Here is a 19904-nt window from a genome sequence, read left to right on the forward strand (position 1 = left end):
CAGTTGACGCCAGACTCATTTAAATAGATGAATATGGAAACATTCTTACTATGGGCAGCGCTGAAGCAACAGCACATAGAAAAGCGAGCCTGGCTTCCCAGGCAGGGTTGAATGAAGACAGTTTGGCAACCACTAGGAAAGAGATTTTGCATGAATACCAACAGGTTGCTGCATTGTGTTGCTAACTACATTCATGGCAGTGCAGGTACTCCCTTTGGTGGTCAAATGAATACCTAATGTTGTCTGTTTTGTGTTTGACCCAGTTTTTCCAGGGTGATCAGTACTTAATTTGCGTCAGCCCAGCACCTCTGGGTTTGGCAGTTCATAGCCCCGGCACCTCTGGGCCTGGCCGTTCGTAGCCCTGGCACCTCTGGCCTTGCTGTATCCGTTATGAATTTAAAAAAACTGCTTGAGCACCAACACCTCTTTCATTACAAATTAAGCACTGAGTCTGGTGGCTGAAGTACCGGAGGTCAGCAGAAAAGGATCCTACTTTGACTAACACTGGGATTTTACAGAGTAACTTTTGATTTACACCAGGTTCTAGAGGACAGAATTCTGTTTGAGTTCTAATTTTCTTTTTATGTATTTGAGGGAAAGGGAGGGGTGGGCACATCTCCATCAAATATTTCTTTTGAAACTAAAGCTGGGTTAAAAACACTTAAACAAATGCAAGAGAAAAGTCGAACTAGAAAAAGGTCTGTGTTAGAATAAGAAAAATCTCTGCACAAAGTTAAATAATAATAAAGACTTAGCTCTTATATAGCATTTTCATCCATAGATCTTCAACCACTTTACAAAGAAGATCAGTATCATTATCCCCATTTTACAGATGGAAAAGCTGAGGCACGGAGAGGGGACTGTATCTTGTCCAAAAATCACCCATCAGGCCAGTGGTAGAGATGGGACTAGAACCAAGGGCTCCTGTGTCCCGCTCCAGACACTGCTCCATAATAAGAAATTGCTAATAGGCCATGATTCACTGTGGCTTGACTGTTAGACACAATGAGTACCTATCACTTCCATTGTAGTCAACAAGAGCTACAGGTGATCAACCCTTTTGAAAAATCACATCACCGGTCTACACAGCTTTTGTCCTGGAATAGCTGTGTCAGTTACGGGCTGTGTGTTTCTACCCAAGCAATTTTAGCAGTACAACCCCTTTGCACCAGTATAAAAGTGCCTTAATAGCAGGCTAGATTATTCCCCTTCCTGTGCAAGAATAAGGGATGCCAGAACACTTGTATGCTGGCAGAACCACATCCACGCTAAGTGCAAATCCACACTTAAAACGCAGCAGCACTGATGCAGCTGGAGTACTTCAGAAGACACTTAACCCCTGTCCCTATGGGAGCTCTCCTGTTGACATGGGGTTAAGGTTGGTATAACTACATCACTCAGGGATGTGGATTTTTTCACACCCCTGAGCAACACAGGTGTTCCGACACAGATCTGTAGTGTCAACTTAAAGGACTTCACTGTACCAGTATAGTTTACTGCTTTAACTATAGCAGTATAGTTAAAATATACAGGTTGTGTATTCAGACATGCTCTCAGGTCTTATTCTCTCTTAGCCTTCAAGGGTGGCACTTTGGCCCCGAATGAACATTAATTATGTCTTGTTGAACTTGGCAATTTAAATGGCCAACCCTTTTCAGTTTCCTGCCAGGCCAAACGAGGCTATGCCCAGCAAAGCTCAACACTGTAGACTTCAAGGCAGTCATGTCAGATGACACGGCTCCCAAGAGGGGTACAAGATCATGCTCCTCATTTTACTAAGTCCCGTCAGAAGCTGCATGCTGGGGTTGATGTCAGGAATGGTGGATTCTATCCCTTGCTCTGCCCTTGGCATGCTGGGTGACCAAGGGATTGCTCACACCAGCTGGGTCTCTGGTTCCCCATTGGTAAAACAGCCAAGAATAATGCACACAATATATTATTCAGCCACTACATGTCTTTGTGGTGTGCTCCCTGGTAAACAAATGAGACAACTGGAACGCAAGCTGTGTGGAAACCACTTTTAGTTTATAGCTGTTCAACTAAAGAGGATGTGCAAGGAAAGAAAACTGGATCTGGGCCTTTTAGGGCTTGGCTATGATGCATTCAAGACTGAATAATGCTCATTCTTTTTTTTTTTTTTGCTGATTTATTTTCTGCCTTAGATATATCCGGAATATCATGTCTTCACTTGCCTCATCTTGTTGGAAAACTTTTTGCACTACTCAAAGAAACTGGCAGTTTTCTTAGCCTTAAATGATGGGGAAGGGCCCTTCACTCTAAAAACCCTTCTCTAAAGCACTGTTAATAAAAGTATAAACACTCTGACCAGGACCACTACCATTTTCAGATAATCAGGTTTTACTTCATTGCTATTGCTGATGTCAAACTTATTGTATTATCCAATAGCACCAGAGGCCCCAGCCAAGATTGGGGCCCCATTATGCTGGACTGTCCTTGGCGCAAAGAACTTACGATTTAAAACAAGACAAAATGTGGGAGGTGAAACTGAGGCACAGAGGGACAACAATGTGCACAGCCGTAGTGGAGTGAGAAACAGAACTGGCAAGCGAAGAATGTTCATTAGTGTATTAGGTAGATAGGTGAGAGGGAAAACTAGTGGAGGATTTGGGAATAGGACTCAGGTCTCCTAACTACCCATCTAGTGCTCCAGCCACTAGGCGGCACTGCCTCCCTAAAGCCTCTTCCAGGACTGGGAGGCCCCTGGCTTTCTAGTGTTAAGAAAGCATTGACTGAAACAGGGTGTGTGTGTGTGTGTGAAATCACATTTGTGCGCCATACAGAATCAAAAACAGGGCAAACACCCTACTTCTTGTCTTGGTTTCCTTTAGAAACATTAAAGTGGCTTATAGAGGATTAAACAATCTTTGAATGAGAGGTGCTAGATGAGTGTGTATATAGTTTCTCTTCATACAGCTTGAAATATAGAAACTCCAGCTCCGGAGTTTAATGGTCTGTGGTATGTCGGGAGGGTCCCGCTGTCTCAAACCCTCCCCTACCCGCATTGTGGCTCCAATACAACTAAATGAGTCTGCACCGAAGGGCCTGTATACTCACAGGGGGGTCTCAGATACCATCACGTCAGCAAGACACCATGTAGGCAGAAGGGGATCCTTTGAAGGCTGGGCCTTAATTAAGGTTCTGTCCATGTGCGTCTCTTTGCGAGATGACATTAAGATGTTCTGAAAATTATTTGAAAAGAACCACACAAGCCCAGCCAGATAAAGTTGTGCCTTGGGGAACAGTTTTTATTTGTAGGAATAATCATCGTGCCATGGGGAAGCTGGAAGTACAATACCACACTAAGAAAAATGGTATGAAAAGTACAAAAATAAGGAATCCTATGTACGGCAATGAATTACTAAAAATAAATATTGTAAACACAAAAATAACAGAACAGTTGAAATCTACAGTCAATCATTGCTGCTAATAGCTGAACGATCTTTGGCTTTAAATCAAATCTCCTCCGGCCTCCTAAGAAGCCCATTCTGAAGAGCTCATTAAGATGCACTTTTCTTTGTTTCAGGCCAATAAAAAAAAAAGAGTCCAGACTGTCTCTAGGACTAGCTCACATTTTACAGGAAGTCTGTGAAATAACCTCTCTATTTGAAATATACTATGAATCTTGCAACACAGGGCCACCTCCAGAAGGTAACACTCCATCTTTAATGATGGCTTTAAAGCAATAAGGAACAATAATTCTCTTTCATAGCAGTCTCCTCCCATAGATCTCAAAGTGTTTTGCAGTAGGATATGCATTATTATCCCCATTTTACAGATGGGGAAACCGAGGCACTTTTATTTTTAAATACTCTAATTTTTAGTGGAACTGAACATCCACAAAGCTGCTGAGTTCAGTTGGGGTTGTGGAGATATTCAATATATCTGAGAAAAGGTTATGCAGAGAATCAGTGGAAGAACTGGGACTACAACCCAGGTTTTCTGAGTCCTATGATCCACTGGACTATGTTGCCTCTGAAGTATTCTACTGCTAATTAGAGACTTATTAGATCATCTGTATTGCTTAAAGGCAGATTTCACTATAATTTGCACTGGCCTAGCTCATTCTGCTTGGAGATGTGCATGTTAAGGTTCTTCCTACCATGCACAATATTTTATAGTTTGTCAAATAAAAAAAATCTCATCCAAGGTAACAGCCAAGTGAATAAGTTGTAAGGTAGAAAGAATGATTCTCTCTTACACCTGACAACTAACATCAGGGAGAAAAATAGGTGCCGGCCTGCTAAAAGATGAATCCCTGTCTTTCTGGAGAAGAAATAAACCTTACATCAAAGGGAAGAAAGAAAATGCATCTTAATGGGAACAAAAAATAAGCCACCCTGAAAAGTGTTGCAAAATTTCCTTAGTGGAGGAAAGACAGAGCAGTGTTGAGAATCAATGCCCGTCTACATGATCTGATCTTCCTTTCTTATTTTGACACACGTTAATATAACATCTCATTGTAATTTCTGGTTTAGAAGTTACAATCCCGCTTTATGATGTGTCTCAGTTCCATTTCACATTGGCCAGTTTCTGAACCAAGAACAACGTCCTCCTGAAAAAGCTGCATTCACAACCTGCCATCAGCTATAAATTCTTAATGTAGTTCTCCTAACTCCTAAGCTGGAAGGAATGGTAAGACAGCAGCAGCTTTCTGCGTGTACTGATGCTTTCTCTTTTGATACAGAAAAGTGCACAAACTGTACTCTTAAAGCGAACAGAGGAAACATTCTGCATAGACACAACTGAGCCATATGCTGAAGATGTATTTTCAGTTACATGGTCTGGAGATGATCTGTATGTTTCAAGTATAATTTTTGTTTCAGGTGAACTGGGAACACACTGGATTCTGGTTTGCATCTGAGTCAAAGTGGGCATGAAAAGAGGGCAGGAGCCTCTGCTGCAGCTTAATTCAAGTTTACCCAGTGCATCCCTAAGAAGCTGTACAAGGAGGTGAGCAAGAGGCAGTGTTTTTAAGAGAGATGGGCCCTGAACTATCCACCCCAGATTGAAATTTTGGGAAAGCTCAGAGACAGCCTTTGCAATTAGTCCATTGCTTTGTAACTGGGCAAACCCAAAACTCGGATGGGAATTCCCGCCGAACGTTGAGAAAGTTTGGATCTGGTTCCCACAACTTGGTAGCATAGAGATTTTAAAACAATACTTCCCACATGGAAAGGCTTTCTTTTCGCACTCAAGAGCGTCCACCTCTTTGCAAATCTCATTTGAGCCTAAGCTGGGGAGAAATTCCGGGAGCCACATAACTACACACTTGTCAAGACAAGAAAGCTTGAAAACAATTGTGAGCTCCTGGTAACTTATCCTGCCGCCATTAAGCCTGTTACATTTGCAAGAGAGCAAATGTGCCGAGAAGGCTTCCACTCCCAAAGTCAATGGGAATTAAGGGTGCTCAGCAATCCCAGATCTGACCCTGATTCAGAGAGCCTAATGTAGCTTTCCTTGCTCACCCAGTTAAGTGCTCTTGACCGCAATGGGACTACTCACCAAGGCCCAGATCCAACACTGGCACCTACTTAGCTTGAAGTGCATGAGTAGTCCCACTGACATCATGCGATTGCTCCCATGCACCTACTTCAGGGCCTAGCTCTGCAAAGCACTTCATCTAATGCCCATTTTAAAAAAAAGAAATCAGTGAAAGGACTCCCATTCGCTTCAGTGGGCATTGGGATGGGCCCATAAGCAATGGGTGAAGGACTATGGGCAGGGACTGGTTCCACCTAGAAACCCCTTATTCATGCAAGTCAATCCACTCATGTCAATGCAACTCTTCAGATGAGAATTAAACTATTTGCACAGTCGTAACCCACTATACTGCAAGGAAAGGGAGAAGCCAACATTGTCAAGCCCCAGAATCAGCAGAGCACTTAAACAGACACTTAAGTTTAAGCGTATGCTTATAACCCCTTAAGTCATATGCCCAAGTGCTTTGCTGAACCAGAACCCGAATCAGCTACAAAAAGGGATTGCCCTGGCACCCACTGTGTCATTGATTGCAAAGAAAGCATCTGTGGTACAAGTGGTACAAGTGAACTCATTCACTACTGGTGAAATAGAGTGCATTTCAAAAAGAGGTACACTGCTGGATAATCCCTTGTCTTCAAGTTTATAAATATACCCCCTGACTGTAACCCTCTTCACTGTACAGTAGATATAATCAAAGCAAAAAATGCCTTGATCAGTAGGCAAATACTAGTAATCCCAGTAAAAGAATCACACACAACTGCTTGGTATTGGATTAGATGGTTTTTCTGTTATTTTTTTTTAAAAAAGATAATTTATTTAAATTCATCTAAAGTTTCTAAACTGGATGATTCTCTTACATTATTTCTGTACACATCATTTTTGATTTTTCCATTTATTTTATATAGTAATCTTGTGGCTTATAAAAAATATATAAGCGTTTAAAATGCCAAGAGACACGTGTGGTGTGCTTTAAAATGGTGCTATTGGAATTGACAGCCACATAGAGATTCTTTTGGTAAAGATGTTATCCCAAGCAGTATAAAAATATACAAAAAAAACCCACCCCCACACAAAAATTCTATAGCCCTCGAAACTGATGGTCAGGTTGAGGTTTTTATGTGTATATCACCAGACATGTGTTACCTCATGTTAAATATTTACAAAAAAGTTTATGCGATTCATCACCCACCCCTGCATAATTTTGTGTGTGAATTTGCTGGTTTGGGAAACAACAAATTGCAGAATTTAATTGGTCTGCACAGTTTTCTGTTGGCAAAATTATTAACTCTTTATCATAAAAAGCAAAGTGGTGAGGAGAGTTCTGCTGCACAGAGCAAACCTGCTGTTAGCTTTGAGGATGCCGATTTGGAAAACCAGAAGGATTTTGACATTTGGGGGTCACAAAATTACACTTATTTCTTTGCCGCTGAGCTTCTGCACCCACACGTGTTTAACTATAAGCAGGTGAGTGCTGCCATCAACAGCTGTGGTTACTCTCGTGCTTCAAGCAAAACACGGTGCCTGTTTGCAGGACTGGGACTGAATATCGTGAGAAATTCACGCCTGAACCCCTACTTCTGTTGAAGTCAACAGTAAAACTCCAGTTGCTTTCAATGGGAGCTGGAGGTGGTGGTGAAGAATAACGTATATTTGCAGAATAAAATGTTTAACCCTTTAGATTAGAAACAGCTAAAGCCTAATCTTGGTTTATTCCAGTGAGTAAACCAAGGACCTACTCCGGCACTGCTAAAGTCAATGGGGATTTTGTCACTGACTTCAGTGTAAGCAGAATTAGGACCGTGTCTCAATGGGGGCCTGCTTGATTACTCGTGAGTCAGAACGAGCAGGATTAGACTCTGAACTAACCAATTCATTTGTTCCCTGGCCGCCGCTATTTCTTTTAGTGCGCTGAATACATGGCCTTCATACTTCCATTTCCCCTGATGATACAAGACCTGAAATGACTGCACGCCTTCCATACATCTATCCTCAGAAATTTCAGTCCTTCCAGTCTGCTCCCAGACAGCTATTTTAAATAATAAAAGAGCATTCTGCACTAGTCTCTCAAACCACATTAAAACTAGTCAATAACAATCCCCCATTCATGACTATATACATAAAAGACGTAAGATCTCTCGAAACATAAATACAGTGCATAAATCCAGACGTGACCTATGGGGTTTTTACAAATAAAGATACAGAGCTAGTTCACAGACAAAAATAAAACCAAACTCACCACATCAATTGAGGGCACAGTGTTGAAACGGTTGTGGAAGAGAAACCATTCATTTCAGCGATGTTTTTTTCTATGCACTCATGCGCCAGTAGGGGTCCCCATTGGCTACACATGTCAAGTACTACATTTAATTAATAGAGGAGAAGCTGGGAAATGGGACTACACCCTGAGTCCCCAAGTATTTCCAGGCACATGCTCTGCTGGTCGAATTAAAGAAGCACCTTTAACTTGATCCAGCAGGTACTTTAATATTACTCACCACTCCATACGGACACTTTGTATCCTTCGGCGCAGATTCAAATGCATTGGTTTAAATGCTGCACCCTGTGCTTTTAAGAGCGTTACCATGACTTTCATGGAAATAACACAGCCTTGATCAGGGTAAAAGACTAGTGGTGGTCTTTAATCCAATCTTAAAAGAGGTTTTGCTTTCTACTGTGTTTATGTTAAGACTTGGACATCTACAAATAGGTATTGTTTACTATCGAAGTGACAACGCAGTGTCTTAATTGCTCTGGCATTATCCTTCTACTGCTACAGAACAAACGCCATTGTGGCTGGGGAGGGAGGTTTAGTATTTTAAATAGGCTGTGGTGAAACAAAAAGGGGTTTGACTGGAAACGTAGCTACACTCTCTGATGACACTTTTAGCTGTACTCGATAAGTAGTTTGATGGCATGCAATAGAACTCCTAAGAAAATAACTTCGAACACACGGCACCTCAGGTCTCAGTATCTTGATAGAACAAGTAAAGCTAAAAAGCTGCATGTTGAGGAGCACGAGAAGGTGTGTGTGTTGGAGGGTGGAAAAGGTTCCGCTGGTTTTGCTCTGTTAAATCCAAGCCTTCCTAACGACCCCTCTTATCGCTGCCCGGCCTCCCGGATCCGGCACGCCACTGCTGTAATGAGTGCTGCCCCTTTGCCGCTGCCATCTTCTGACTGGAGGAAGGTCACTTCGCACTTCGGGGTCAGCTGCTTCACCGTTTCATGCATGATGGAGGAGAAGCTGCAGCGGGTGGAGGACAGGAGTGAGTATATCTATGATGCTCCCCATCTCGACCCTAGATTTTGGCCTCAGTTCATTTTAATCTCAGCTAAGAGGATGGTCAGAAGGACAAAGCTTTCCCCCAGAACTCCCACAATGACCATCTGGATTAATCAGCTGTGGGGAATGAACCTGAGACCTCTGGATCTAACCTCATGGTCTCTACTGTGTAAGCTAAAGGAGTAAGGTACCCATAAACCTCTCTACGTGGGCCAGCCAATAGATGGAAACAGGAACCCACTCTGTATTGAAGTGGGTTACATTAGGCACCATCTAACAGTACAAACTTGGACCTGAGCAGTCAGGCTGTGGACTAGGGAGATCCTCTGGGATGCAGTGAGGAACAACACTTCCCAGTCCTGCAGAAAGCTATTCCATGCCACCAGAACAGCCTCAGGGCTACAGCAGTTGGTACCTGCTCTTTGTGAACGAGAACAACTTAGCGGGTCCATATAACAGCAGCTCCAATGGCCTCCACGCTCCTTCTACCACTTCCCCTGGGTTGGTAGCTGAGGAGGCCAGGTTTAGCTCAGTGAGTCTCCAGCATGATGGACCCAACGGGGTAAAGCTCCTTGCGTCCCTGACTTTTGAAAAGCTGAACTTTCCAAAATGGCATCCTCAAAGCTGATCTATCCCATAATGCACTGCACTGACTGCACAAGCCATCTCAGGGCAGAAGGAAGAATGCTTCCTGAGCCCTGCACTGACCCAATTAGCTATGAAAATGTAGACACAGCAACACAGCTATTCACAAACGAATGTCAGGGATAGAAATCCAAGACCAGCTGGATACAGTCTTTAAAGCATGTCTCATGGTCTCAAAAGTAGGTCTCCCAGCCCTTTGCTAAAGTGACCAAGACAAGGGTGCTTCTACCCCTTCCATGCAGAATATATTCCATCATCTAATGGATCACCCCCAACCCACCCCAGGTTTGGCCTATTAATTTCATCCCACTGTTTTAGGACTGGCTGAGAAATGGTTGCATAGTTTGGGCAAAATATTTAGAAACAAAAATCTCAAATTTTCATGGATTTTTAAAATTTTTTCATCTCAAGTAATTTGTTTCGATACAAATTTTTTCCTTTCATTCCTCTCCTTTTTCAGTCCCTTGGGAAAGAGAAAGGGTGAAAGACCAATACCCCAAAAGTGAACATTTTTTCATTTCAATGTGAAGCAAAATGTTTGGTCTTGGGGGGGGGGGGGGGGGGAAATACCGAACAATATGAATATTTTTGGATTATCCAAAAAAAGGTGGATGAAAAGTTTTCAACCAGCCCTGGTTCTTATGTCTGCCATTGTAGCCTGCTTGTGACAGTCATATCTGGCTGCCAACGTCCCCTTGGAACAACCTCTGACCTACGGAGACTCGCACCCATGGTAACTTACTGAGGATGCAGTTTGTAGAGTGTCCCGTCCACACCAACTGTGACCTTAAGGAAGTCCAGCTTGCGGTTCTCCCGGATTTTATCCACCACCGCTGCCATACCAGCGCCACAGAGCTGAGCAGCACGCCTGGCTACCACGGTGCACACCTCCTTCACAATGATACTGTCATCACATGTGCTCTCCAGGCCTAGGTGCTGAAGGATGGAGCGGACCTGGAGCAGGGCTAGGCAATCGCTGGAGGAAGGCAGATAGGGCAGGACAGAGGCATTAGAGACCAAAAGAAAGCCTGCTGTCAACATCAGAATGCAGGAACAATCTGAACTCAGGATGCTCTTGGAAGTATAGTTCTAATCTAAAGAATGACGTCAGTTCATTCCTTCTCGTGCAGCATCACCTGTAATAACAGCTTCTGTGGGCTAGGTTCTGCCTTCGGTGCAGCCCCACTGCTTGCACTGGGCATAAGTGATCAGAACTTGGCAAAGAATCCTGTTGATGATGCACAAGGAAGAAGAGATTTTCCAACTCACTCTCTTGCAGCTGAGCTGTCTCCGCGGGGCTAAGAGAGTGATAAAGCAACAAGGTCTAGATTTTTAAAGCCTTATGCTTAACAATCTGTCCCACCGTGTGTTTAGCTTGGACATGCTGGTTACCAACTCCAGACGTGAGGAAGAGCTCCATGAAGCTCAAAAGCTTGTCCCTTCCGGCCATTCAAGTTGGTCCAATAAAAGATAGGCCCTCACCTGCCTTGTCTCATTTAGATTTTGAAAAAGTATTTAGGTGATGCTCCACTTGGTGCTGCAATGCCTAAGTGACTTAGGAGCCAAGCTCATTTTCAAGAGCACCTAAGTCTTAAAGTGCCTTTCAAACTTATGCGTCTGACGAAGTGGGTATTCACCCACAAAAGCTCACGCTCCAATACGTCTGTTAGTCTATAAGGTGCCACAGGACTCTGTTGCTTTTTACAGATCCAGACTAACACGGCTACCCCTCTGATACTTTAAAACCTAATACTTCTATTTGTCACTCAGATCAGCAGAGCTGACAATATCCAGGAGGCAGATCTGTTGAGTAGTAAAGGGGCAGCATTTCATGTACACTGGGAGTTGCAAAGAGGACTAAGGAAATTAGACACCCCACTCCCACTGGATTTTAATTAGATCTGGGTACTTAAATCCCTTTGGCACCTTTGAAAATCTCTGTTTTCCCACTCAGCAGATCTCACTAGCGTGAACTAAGTTTACATCATAATCAGAGTGGTGATTTCATCATAAAGCCCCCGATGATGAGTGCAGAAGTAGCTCCTCCAGCTAACAATAGCTTGTTAATATCTAGTGAAGCGGGAATAGAGAGCACTCTGCACTCACAGCTTTGTTTCATCCTCCACCACTCAAAAAACCCACACCATTGACAGTGTCACAGCATTAGCCCTAGGATTCTACCTAGTTATTTACATGTACATCTAAGAATTTGGAAGGATTCTGGATCTAATGTGACTTGGATGAAATTCCACTGACTTCCTTACAACTATATTACTAGATTACTCCTGGTTGCTGCTCGCGCTGCAGATGTTTGGAATCTCTTATGGAGTTTTACCATGTGAGTCAATCAGGAATCAGAGCCTCTTCCTACCTCTCCCCAACTCCCCCCAGTGCTTTAATGGAGGACATTTTTTTTAAAACGGCAACAATTAAAGATCAACACCACAGACGAGCAGGGCGTGCAAGGCAACATCCGTGGGCAACCACACAACAAACTGGAGTGTGTGCTTAAGAAGGGAAATTATTTCAGGACGGAAATATTGGGTCAGTGACATTACAAAAACTAGAGACGAACAGTCACTGTTGTACGGGGGACTGGTTTTAATGCAGCATGAAAACCCTCAGCATGACATTGCTCTGCAAGAAGCAAATCCCGCAAAGGACTGAGTGGTGTAAGTGGGGGCTAGAATCCAGCAAGCTGCTGAACACTGAAAATCGCAACTGGGCAAAATGTTTTTTCTGACGCTGGGGTGGGGAGGGGAGTGGGGGGAAACAACAACAGATTTGGCAACATCCAAACATTTCTCCAATCATTTCAATAAAAAAAAAAAAAAATCTGAAAAATATCAGTGTTTTGTTTCAAAGTGTCCTTTAATATTTATTAAAAACTCAAAAATGTTATAAAAAGGCTTGAAATCCAAACAAAATGTTCAGTTTCAGGTCAAATGAAACTTCAGTCAATGAACCCCATAGCAATTATTATTATTTATTTTTTTTCCAATTTTTCCATTTGCTAGCTGTACTCAAGACCTTGCTAAAATTTCACTGGATATACTTTTCCCAACTTGATTACATCTCATCTGTAGGCAAAGGACAAGCGTCTTCGTTCATCCACCTTCCCAACCCCTCCCTTCTGCGTCTGGAATCTTACCTCTCAATTTGAGACAGGAACTTCGTCTCGAATATCCCCCTGGTCTTCAGCCTTTCGGAGATCCGCCCCCGGAACAGCAGCCCCCGCTTGGTGAAGTCGATCAGGATGTTTCGGACAATCTCGCCCAGGTACATCCCGCTGATCATTTTCTCAAACCTGGAGTTGAAAAGGCACAGCTGAGCGTGGGGTAGGAAGGACAGGGTAGGGGGTGAGTCAAAGGACTGGGACTCTGGAGATCTTGGTTCCATGCTCAGCTCTGCCACAGATTCCCTGTATAATCTCAGGCAAGTCACTGAATCTGCCCCCCAGTTTCTCAGCTCTCCACCTGTACAATGAAGATAACAATCCTTCCCTATCTGGGAGGACAAAACCCATTCACAACTGTGAAGCACTCGCCTGCCCTTCGTTGCTGTAGTAGCTAAGTAAAAAGACAGCTTCAAATGGGGTGATTTGGAGGTGTCATCACATAGGCTGGACTCTGGCATCTGCATCATCTGATGTGCGCTTAGAGATTGCTTAGTGGGAGGACCCCTGCTCAGCACTAAGAACATGAAATGCTCAGCTGCAGTGGGGTGAGAACCACCTGGCTCTAGGATGAGGTTTTGTAGCAGAGCGGATCTCTGCTCCTGCCCTGAAGGGGTGAAAAACAGCCCGGGGAAAGGGGCTGGGGCTGGAGAAAGCAGCCCTTTTAGGCTGGGCTGATTGGGGAAGTGGCTGCAGCTGGGGGCCATGCCCCAAACTGAGCGACAGGGCCTAATAAGAAGGCCAGGGGAGCCAAGGGCAGACAGTCTCTCTCTGCATTCAGAGAGAGAAGGGCCTGGCTGCAGGGAACCAAATAAGGTACCTAGGGTGAAGCAGGGCTGGGGAAAGGCAGAGGAGCTGGGGAGCTCCTGCCTGGAAAGCCCCAGGCTGCAGCCTAGCAGAAGGCTAAGAGGTACTGGGGTTGCAGGGTACAACCCAGGGGTAGGCCAAGGCAGCAGGTCCAACCCCCTTTGCCGATGATGAGAGGCTAATACTGCAGTCTGCCCCAGGGCGTGGGGCTAGACAATGACTGGCAGTAGCCTACACTGAGGCAAAGTGGGGATAGAGGGTGGGGGGTTCCCAGGGAGGGGAAACCCCTAAGGAAAAGAGGTTGCTGCCAGGGGGCAGAACCCCATGTAAAAAAGGGGCACCGGGGTCCAGGGAGGGACACAGGGCCTGTAGCAGGAAACAAGGCGGATCACCGGCCTGCAGAGGGTGCTCCGAGCTGGAATTTGAGCTAATTCCCAGGACGACTAGTAGGAGGCACCGCGGGGGTGAGTGATGCCCGTTTACAGGTTTGTAGAGGAATTCCAGGCTGCTCTTTAAATACTTTGCGCCTCTCATGGCACTTTCTTTCCAAGGATCGCAAAACAATCGGTTGGATTTTCCTGTCACTTAACAAGGGTGCAAATCAGTGTAAACACCACAGACTTCAGCAGAGTTATTCCTGATTTACACCTGAGGGTGAGTGAGAGGCGTATCCAGCCCAGTGAGTTAAACCTGACACCATCCCTGTCAAGTTGTAGCATGATCCCCCCACGCTGCTGGTGGAAAACAGAGGCACAGAGAGATGAAAAAGAAACATGATGCTTGTGGGGCTTGGTCCGACCCCCTGATGTCAGTGAGAACATGGTCAGGCCCTTAGGAAAGGGTCAGCTAGGTTAGTGCTAAGTCTCCAAATTTCCATCCCAAGTTCTAGCCTTGTTTTATTTTAAATTCTGCTGAGGTGATGGTCAGAAAAACGGGGAGGAATCTTCATGATGCTCGGGTACCATGTAATGAAACGAATGGGACAAATCCTAGCCCCTGGCCTGTAGCCCAGGATGTGCTAGGCCAGGGGTTCTCAAACTGGGGGTCGGGACCCCTCAGAGGGTCACGTTATTACATGAGGAGTTGAGAACTGTCAGCCTCTACCCCACACCCTGCTTTGCCTCCAGCATTTATAATGGTGTTAAATATACAAAAAAAAGTGTTTTTAATTTATAAGGGGGGAGTCACACTCAGAGGCTTGCTATGTGAAAGGGATCACCAGTACATAAGTTTGAGAACAGCTGTGCTAGAGAGATCCCTTAATGCCATGTGTTCTCCAAGACAGCGTGGAAATCACAGCCGTCTTCAAAGCCCTGCACACACACACCTTTGTTTCCCAGCATTAAGAGACAGTTCGTCCACCGCCACATCAAATTCTGTCTGGAAGTCATCCAAGCAGCCGTTGTCCCCGAATGCCCCCCACTCCATGTTAATGCACATTCTGCCCTCTTCACCCTCCACCAGCTCCACGTTCCTCATCTCCTCCATGTAGCAGGCGTTGCTGCCCGTGCCTGTGGCAGAAGAGCACAGAAAGGTCTAAAGGTTCCTGAAACGTCTCTTGCTTTGAGGGGAATACAAGGGAAAGCAAAAAAAGTTGGAAGATAAGAGCTGTACTACTACTGGTAGTTAATAGAGACTCTTTCAGCTCAAGCAGGGGAGAGACCTATCCCAGATGCTGTCAGTGCCTGGTGTAGCATACAGCCATGATGTCTATAGTGTGCAGTCACCCATCTATTACTATAAATGATCTGTTGCTATGATCCTACCTTTTAAATGCTTAGGCAGGGGTGTGGAACCTTTTTTCTATGATGGGCCATTGACCCACAGGAAAAAAAAAACCTATATCAATCGCTGGCCACACACAAGTATCATAGGATCACAGAATATCAGGGTTGCAAGGGACCTCAGGAAGTCATCTAGTCCAACCCCCTGCTCAAAAGGATCACAAAACAATGGGCTGGATTTTCCTGCCACTTAACAAGGGTGCAAATCAGTGTGAACACCACAGACTTCAGCAGAGTTATTCCTTGATTTGCACCTGGGGGTGAGTGAGAGGAGTATCGGGCCCAGTAAGTTAAACCTGACACCATCCCTGTCAAGTTATAGCATGATCCCACCAAGTAAAAAGCAATTTAAATTTAGTGAGATTTTTTTAGAGACAGAAATATAAAACGTTCAACTCACCCACCTGTGGGGGGCGTGGAGGCTCAGGGCTTCCCCACGCAGTGGGGCGAGCCGGCGCTCGCAGCACCAGCTCTGCAGGGAGGCACCAAGACTTGCCACAGGCTGGATGAAATTAAGCAGCGGGCTGGATGCAGCCCACGGACTGTAGGTTTCCTACCCCTGTGCTAAAGCTTGCTAAAAGTCACTTTGGCAGAATCTAAATTTTCCATGGGACCATGTCATTTTCAACAACAAAATTTTGCCAAGGAGAAAATGGACACGATTTCCATTTTGACATTTTTGGAACAGAACGTTTTGGTTTTTCTTTTCTAAACTGATTTTATATTGTCCAAAAATTGAAAAAAAGTTGACATTGAAAGAAAAAGCCATTTAAATTGACCCTAAAGCAATTTTTCTCCAAAATTTTTATTCCATGGAAATTTTGAAATTCAATGTTTTGTTTCAATTCAGAACAAAAACAAATTTTGAAATCGCAGAAAATTCCAGTTCATGCTATGCTGGAGGCCAAATATTCTGCTGACAATTCCACTTAAATCAATGGAGCTAACCCGGTAGATCATTGCCCGGTATGAGCTCAGATATGCTAAATTAAGAAATTTCTTTGTTAGAAAGTGGACAATAGGGTTTAGGGGTTTTACCATTACTCTGTGCAACCCGGTCAATGCAAATTTCACAGTCTTATGTGATACCTGTGTCTACAATCTCTGCAGCATGGCCTACACAATGGCCGTTCTCTTGAGCTTAAACAGCTTGGGAAAAAGCAATGAGCGTTCCGTGAGCCTCTCAAGAATGAAGCAAGAAGATCACCCTGATGGCTTAGGCCTGTCAAAACATGCCACCCACGAAACCTAAAGTATTCACCAGGAGGAATTCTTTATCATTACCAACATCCTGTATAGTCTTTCACCATGGAAGGTAATAAAGTCACATCTGCTTGTACCTTACCACATCTGAATTTGGTCCCAAATACTCAAGGAAATGAAGCTGGTTGGGGGCGAGGAAGGCAAAAGATTTCCACTCACTTTGCCATTTTTCACTGAAATTTCAATTATTTTAACATTTTTCCAACCATTGGTGGAAAATTCTGATCTGCACTAGATCTCCCGGGAATAGCTAAAAGATACAGGACAGGAGGGGAGTACAGAATAGGAACTTGGTACAGGGGGAGAGATTGGTTTGTTATGTAAAGCTTCAGTTCTTACCAACGATGAGCCCGACTTCACAATAAGGATCTTCATAACCACAGGTCATCATGGTGCCTACTGTGTCATTCACCACTGCTACCACATCCAGATCAAACTCCTGAGGAAGAAAGGGTTACCATACATTATTCTGGAAGAACCAGCACCTTTTATGCTCCCTTTCACTGTTGCATTCAGAGCAACACACTCAACGTGAATGTAGGTTTAATACAGCTCCCTGTTACTGGAATCAAAGCAACTAAGGGTATGTCTATACTGCAGTTAGACACATGTGGCTGACCCATGACAGATGACTTGAGCTCAGGCTAAGGGGCTGTTTAACTGTGGTGCAAATGTTTGGGCTGGAGCCCGGACTACGAGACCCTCCAACTTAGCAAGTTAGGAAGGTCCCAGAGCTTGGGCTCCAGTCTGATTTGGAATGTCTCTCTGCTATTTTTAGCCTCGTGGCACAGGAGGCAGACTCAGACTCGCAGACGTGTCTCCTCCCCTCCCAGTGTAGACTTACCTTAGATGGTGATATTTAGTACTTAAGACTGTTCATCTACAGAGCCAAGCGCTTTAGGAAACTGGGCCTCATTCAAAATACCCCAAAAAAGTTAAAGCTGCCTGTAACTTGGCTCATTTACACTGACAGGTTGAAGAGCCGGGATGACCTTGCTACAGTTAGAACCTGTAGCTATAAGAATTTCCCCTAATGCCCTTTTTCAGAGCATGTTGTGTGTTCCCAAATTCACAGCAGCACAGCACACCTAAATCTGCTACCGCTGCCAGCTAGGGGACTTAGTCCAATTGTTCAAGCTGTAGAGACCCTTGCTCTTAGCGCTGAAGGTCCCGTGTGGAGTAAGATATGACCGTCATTTAGCCATTTTTCGACTTTATGCTCAGCCAAGTTAATTTCCTTTCTAGCTGCAGTGAGAATTCCAGACGGATCTGGATTATCTGACTGACTAGCTGCAAATTCTCCCTTTCATTCACGCACCGATCGCTCAAATCAGAGGTCCCCATGGACATTCACCTCTCTCCTATGTATGGCTTCTTTCAGCAGGTTCACCACATCTTCTCCTTCACAGCCAGTAGCTTTGAACCCTTTAGTCCATTTCAGGAGTATCCCCTTAAAAAGAGAACAAAAGATACAATAAACCAGAGGGGGAAGAAAGTGCAGAATAGTTAGCAGAAAGCAAAGACTTTGGGCTGGTCTACACTGGGGGAGAAGGAGGAGGGGCAATGTTAGGAACTAAGATACGCAACTTAGTGTAGCTGAAGTCGAAGTATCTTAGTTCAACTTATCAGGCCGTCCTCATGGCGGCGAGTCAACTGCGCTTACCCCTCCTGCCGAGAGGGAGTATGGGCATTGATTAGTGGATCGATTTATCGCATCCAGACGAGATGCGATAAATCAATCCCCGATACATCAAACACTACCCGCCGATCCGGCAGGTAGTATAGATGTACCCTTACAGTCATTTAAGATCTGTTCTGGTAAGAGCGCTCTTTATAGCTACATCAGTTCATGTACACGGCTAAAGGGGACTGTGGTCAAGATTTAAGATGAACTCGTAATTTTAGGTGCTCAACTGGTGGTAACTTAAAGGGTTTGATTTTGAGAGTAGGCCTATTAGCCAAGGTGGTCAGGGACACAAGCTCATGCTCGGAGTGACCCTAAACCTCTGACTGCCAGAGGCCAGGAAGGGAAGACAGGGGTGGATCACCCCAACTGTCCTGTTCTGTACAACCCCTGTCCCTCCTAAAGGTCTGGCACTGGCCACTGTCGGGCTAGATGGACCATTGTTCTGACCCAGTATGGCCGTTCTTATGAGAGAAGGCTCAAGAATTTCTTAAAATCAGGCCCCTTTAAGGCATCAAGTTGGGGACAGTGTTAAAAGTCTTGGCCAGCCTATTCAGAACCTATTTAAGGGAGAGAGTTTTAAATCACCTTTTGATCTAGGAGGATACCAGCTGACCTGAATGGTATGTGTTTTCCAACAGATACTACTACACACAGAGGGCGGAGCCTAGATGTTGTTTTCATCAATATTAACTAGTGCTGTGTCCTCTTCTTTGTTGCAATGATGCAGGTTATTAACACAGGAGGAGTTTTTTTTTAAGGCACCAATGGATGCCTACCTCCCATTCCTGCTTGGGGAAAAGCTTCCCCATAATGTTCCCATCAGTCCTGGCAGATGTTCACCGAAATATTTGCATTAAATAGCTCCACAACATGACATCTTAAACTAATTCTAATTTTTTTTTTTTTTTTTACATACCCAGCTTTTCACACATGGCATTGCAATAGGCTTTACAGGGAGAATTAAGATGCTAGAAAGAAAAGGAAGGTTTAAGGTGAGGTTTAAAAAGGAAAGGACTCTGGATGTAGGAGGGCAGGGGGGAAGGGAAAGTTCTTGGTAGGGAAAGGGTTAAAAATGAACTAAAGCTACAAAGTGGATGGTCAGAAGGGGAAGTGTTAATAAGAACAAAAATGAGGGATTGCAAGTCTTGAATCTGGGCCCCCGGAGATCCGGAGATTTCTCAAACTGCAGCCACCACTCGGCAGCCTGCTGGCACCAGCGAGGAGCATGAGCTGGTGGACCGTAGCTCACCAGAGCCACCACCTGTGCAATTCCCAATTGGAGGAGACATCTAGCCCCAGTGATTGAGTCAGACTCATTATTTAAGCCAGAGAAGGCACAGGAAGTTGTCTGAGCAACTAGGTGACATGGCTGGCTGCTACATCAGAGGCCGTCTTCCTGCTTTGTTCCAGTTCCCTGCTTCTGCACCACAGAAAGCTACTGACTCCAGCTCCAACCCTTGGCTTGATGCCTGACTGACCCCCAGCTCCAACTCCCTATTGCCAATTCCTGCTCCAACCACTAGCTCTGACCGTCACTGCTCTGACAACTAGGTCTGACCGCTTGCATCTTGGTCCACGACAGGAAACTAAGGAGAACCAGGGAATAATGTTGTGTTGCACCCTCTTTATTTACATTTGGTCTATTTGATCATAGGCTCTTTGGGGCAGGGATCTCTCCTTCGATGTGCCCAGCATTGCTTGTGGGTGGAATTAATAAAAACATACATAGTAATACAATGACATTTAAAAACTATCACAGAC

The 19904-nt window shown here is 44.6% G+C and overlaps 1 protein-coding gene across 2 annotated transcripts in view; it reads right to left on the reverse strand.

Annotated features, from left to right (window-relative positions):
- Window positions 1-3240: 3240 nt before the first annotated feature.
- The window catches only part of LOC127044779 (hexokinase-2), a 67020-nt gene continuing 50356 nt past the window's right edge, over window positions 3241-19904 (reverse strand). For both annotated transcript variants that reach the window (XM_050939925.1, XM_050939926.1), the window contains 6 exons: window positions 17811-17906; window positions 16796-16895; window positions 14737-14920; window positions 12579-12734; window positions 10170-10403; window positions 3241-8743 (listed from right to left, as the gene is read on the reverse strand). In XM_050939925.1, the coding sequence (XP_050795882.1) occupies window positions 8599-8743; window positions 10170-10403; window positions 12579-12734; window positions 14737-14920; window positions 16796-16895; window positions 17811-17906 (915 nt within the window). In that variant the 3' untranslated portion in view covers window positions 3241-8598. The remainder of the gene's footprint in view (window positions 8744-10169; window positions 10404-12578; window positions 12735-14736; window positions 14921-16795; window positions 16896-17810; window positions 17907-19904) is intronic.

Source organism: Gopherus flavomarginatus, chromosome 2 (assembly GCF_025201925.1).
Source record: "Gopherus flavomarginatus isolate rGopFla2 chromosome 2, rGopFla2.mat.asm, whole genome shotgun sequence".
In the NCBI taxonomy this organism is placed as follows: domain Eukaryota; kingdom Metazoa; phylum Chordata; order Testudines; family Testudinidae; genus Gopherus; species Gopherus flavomarginatus.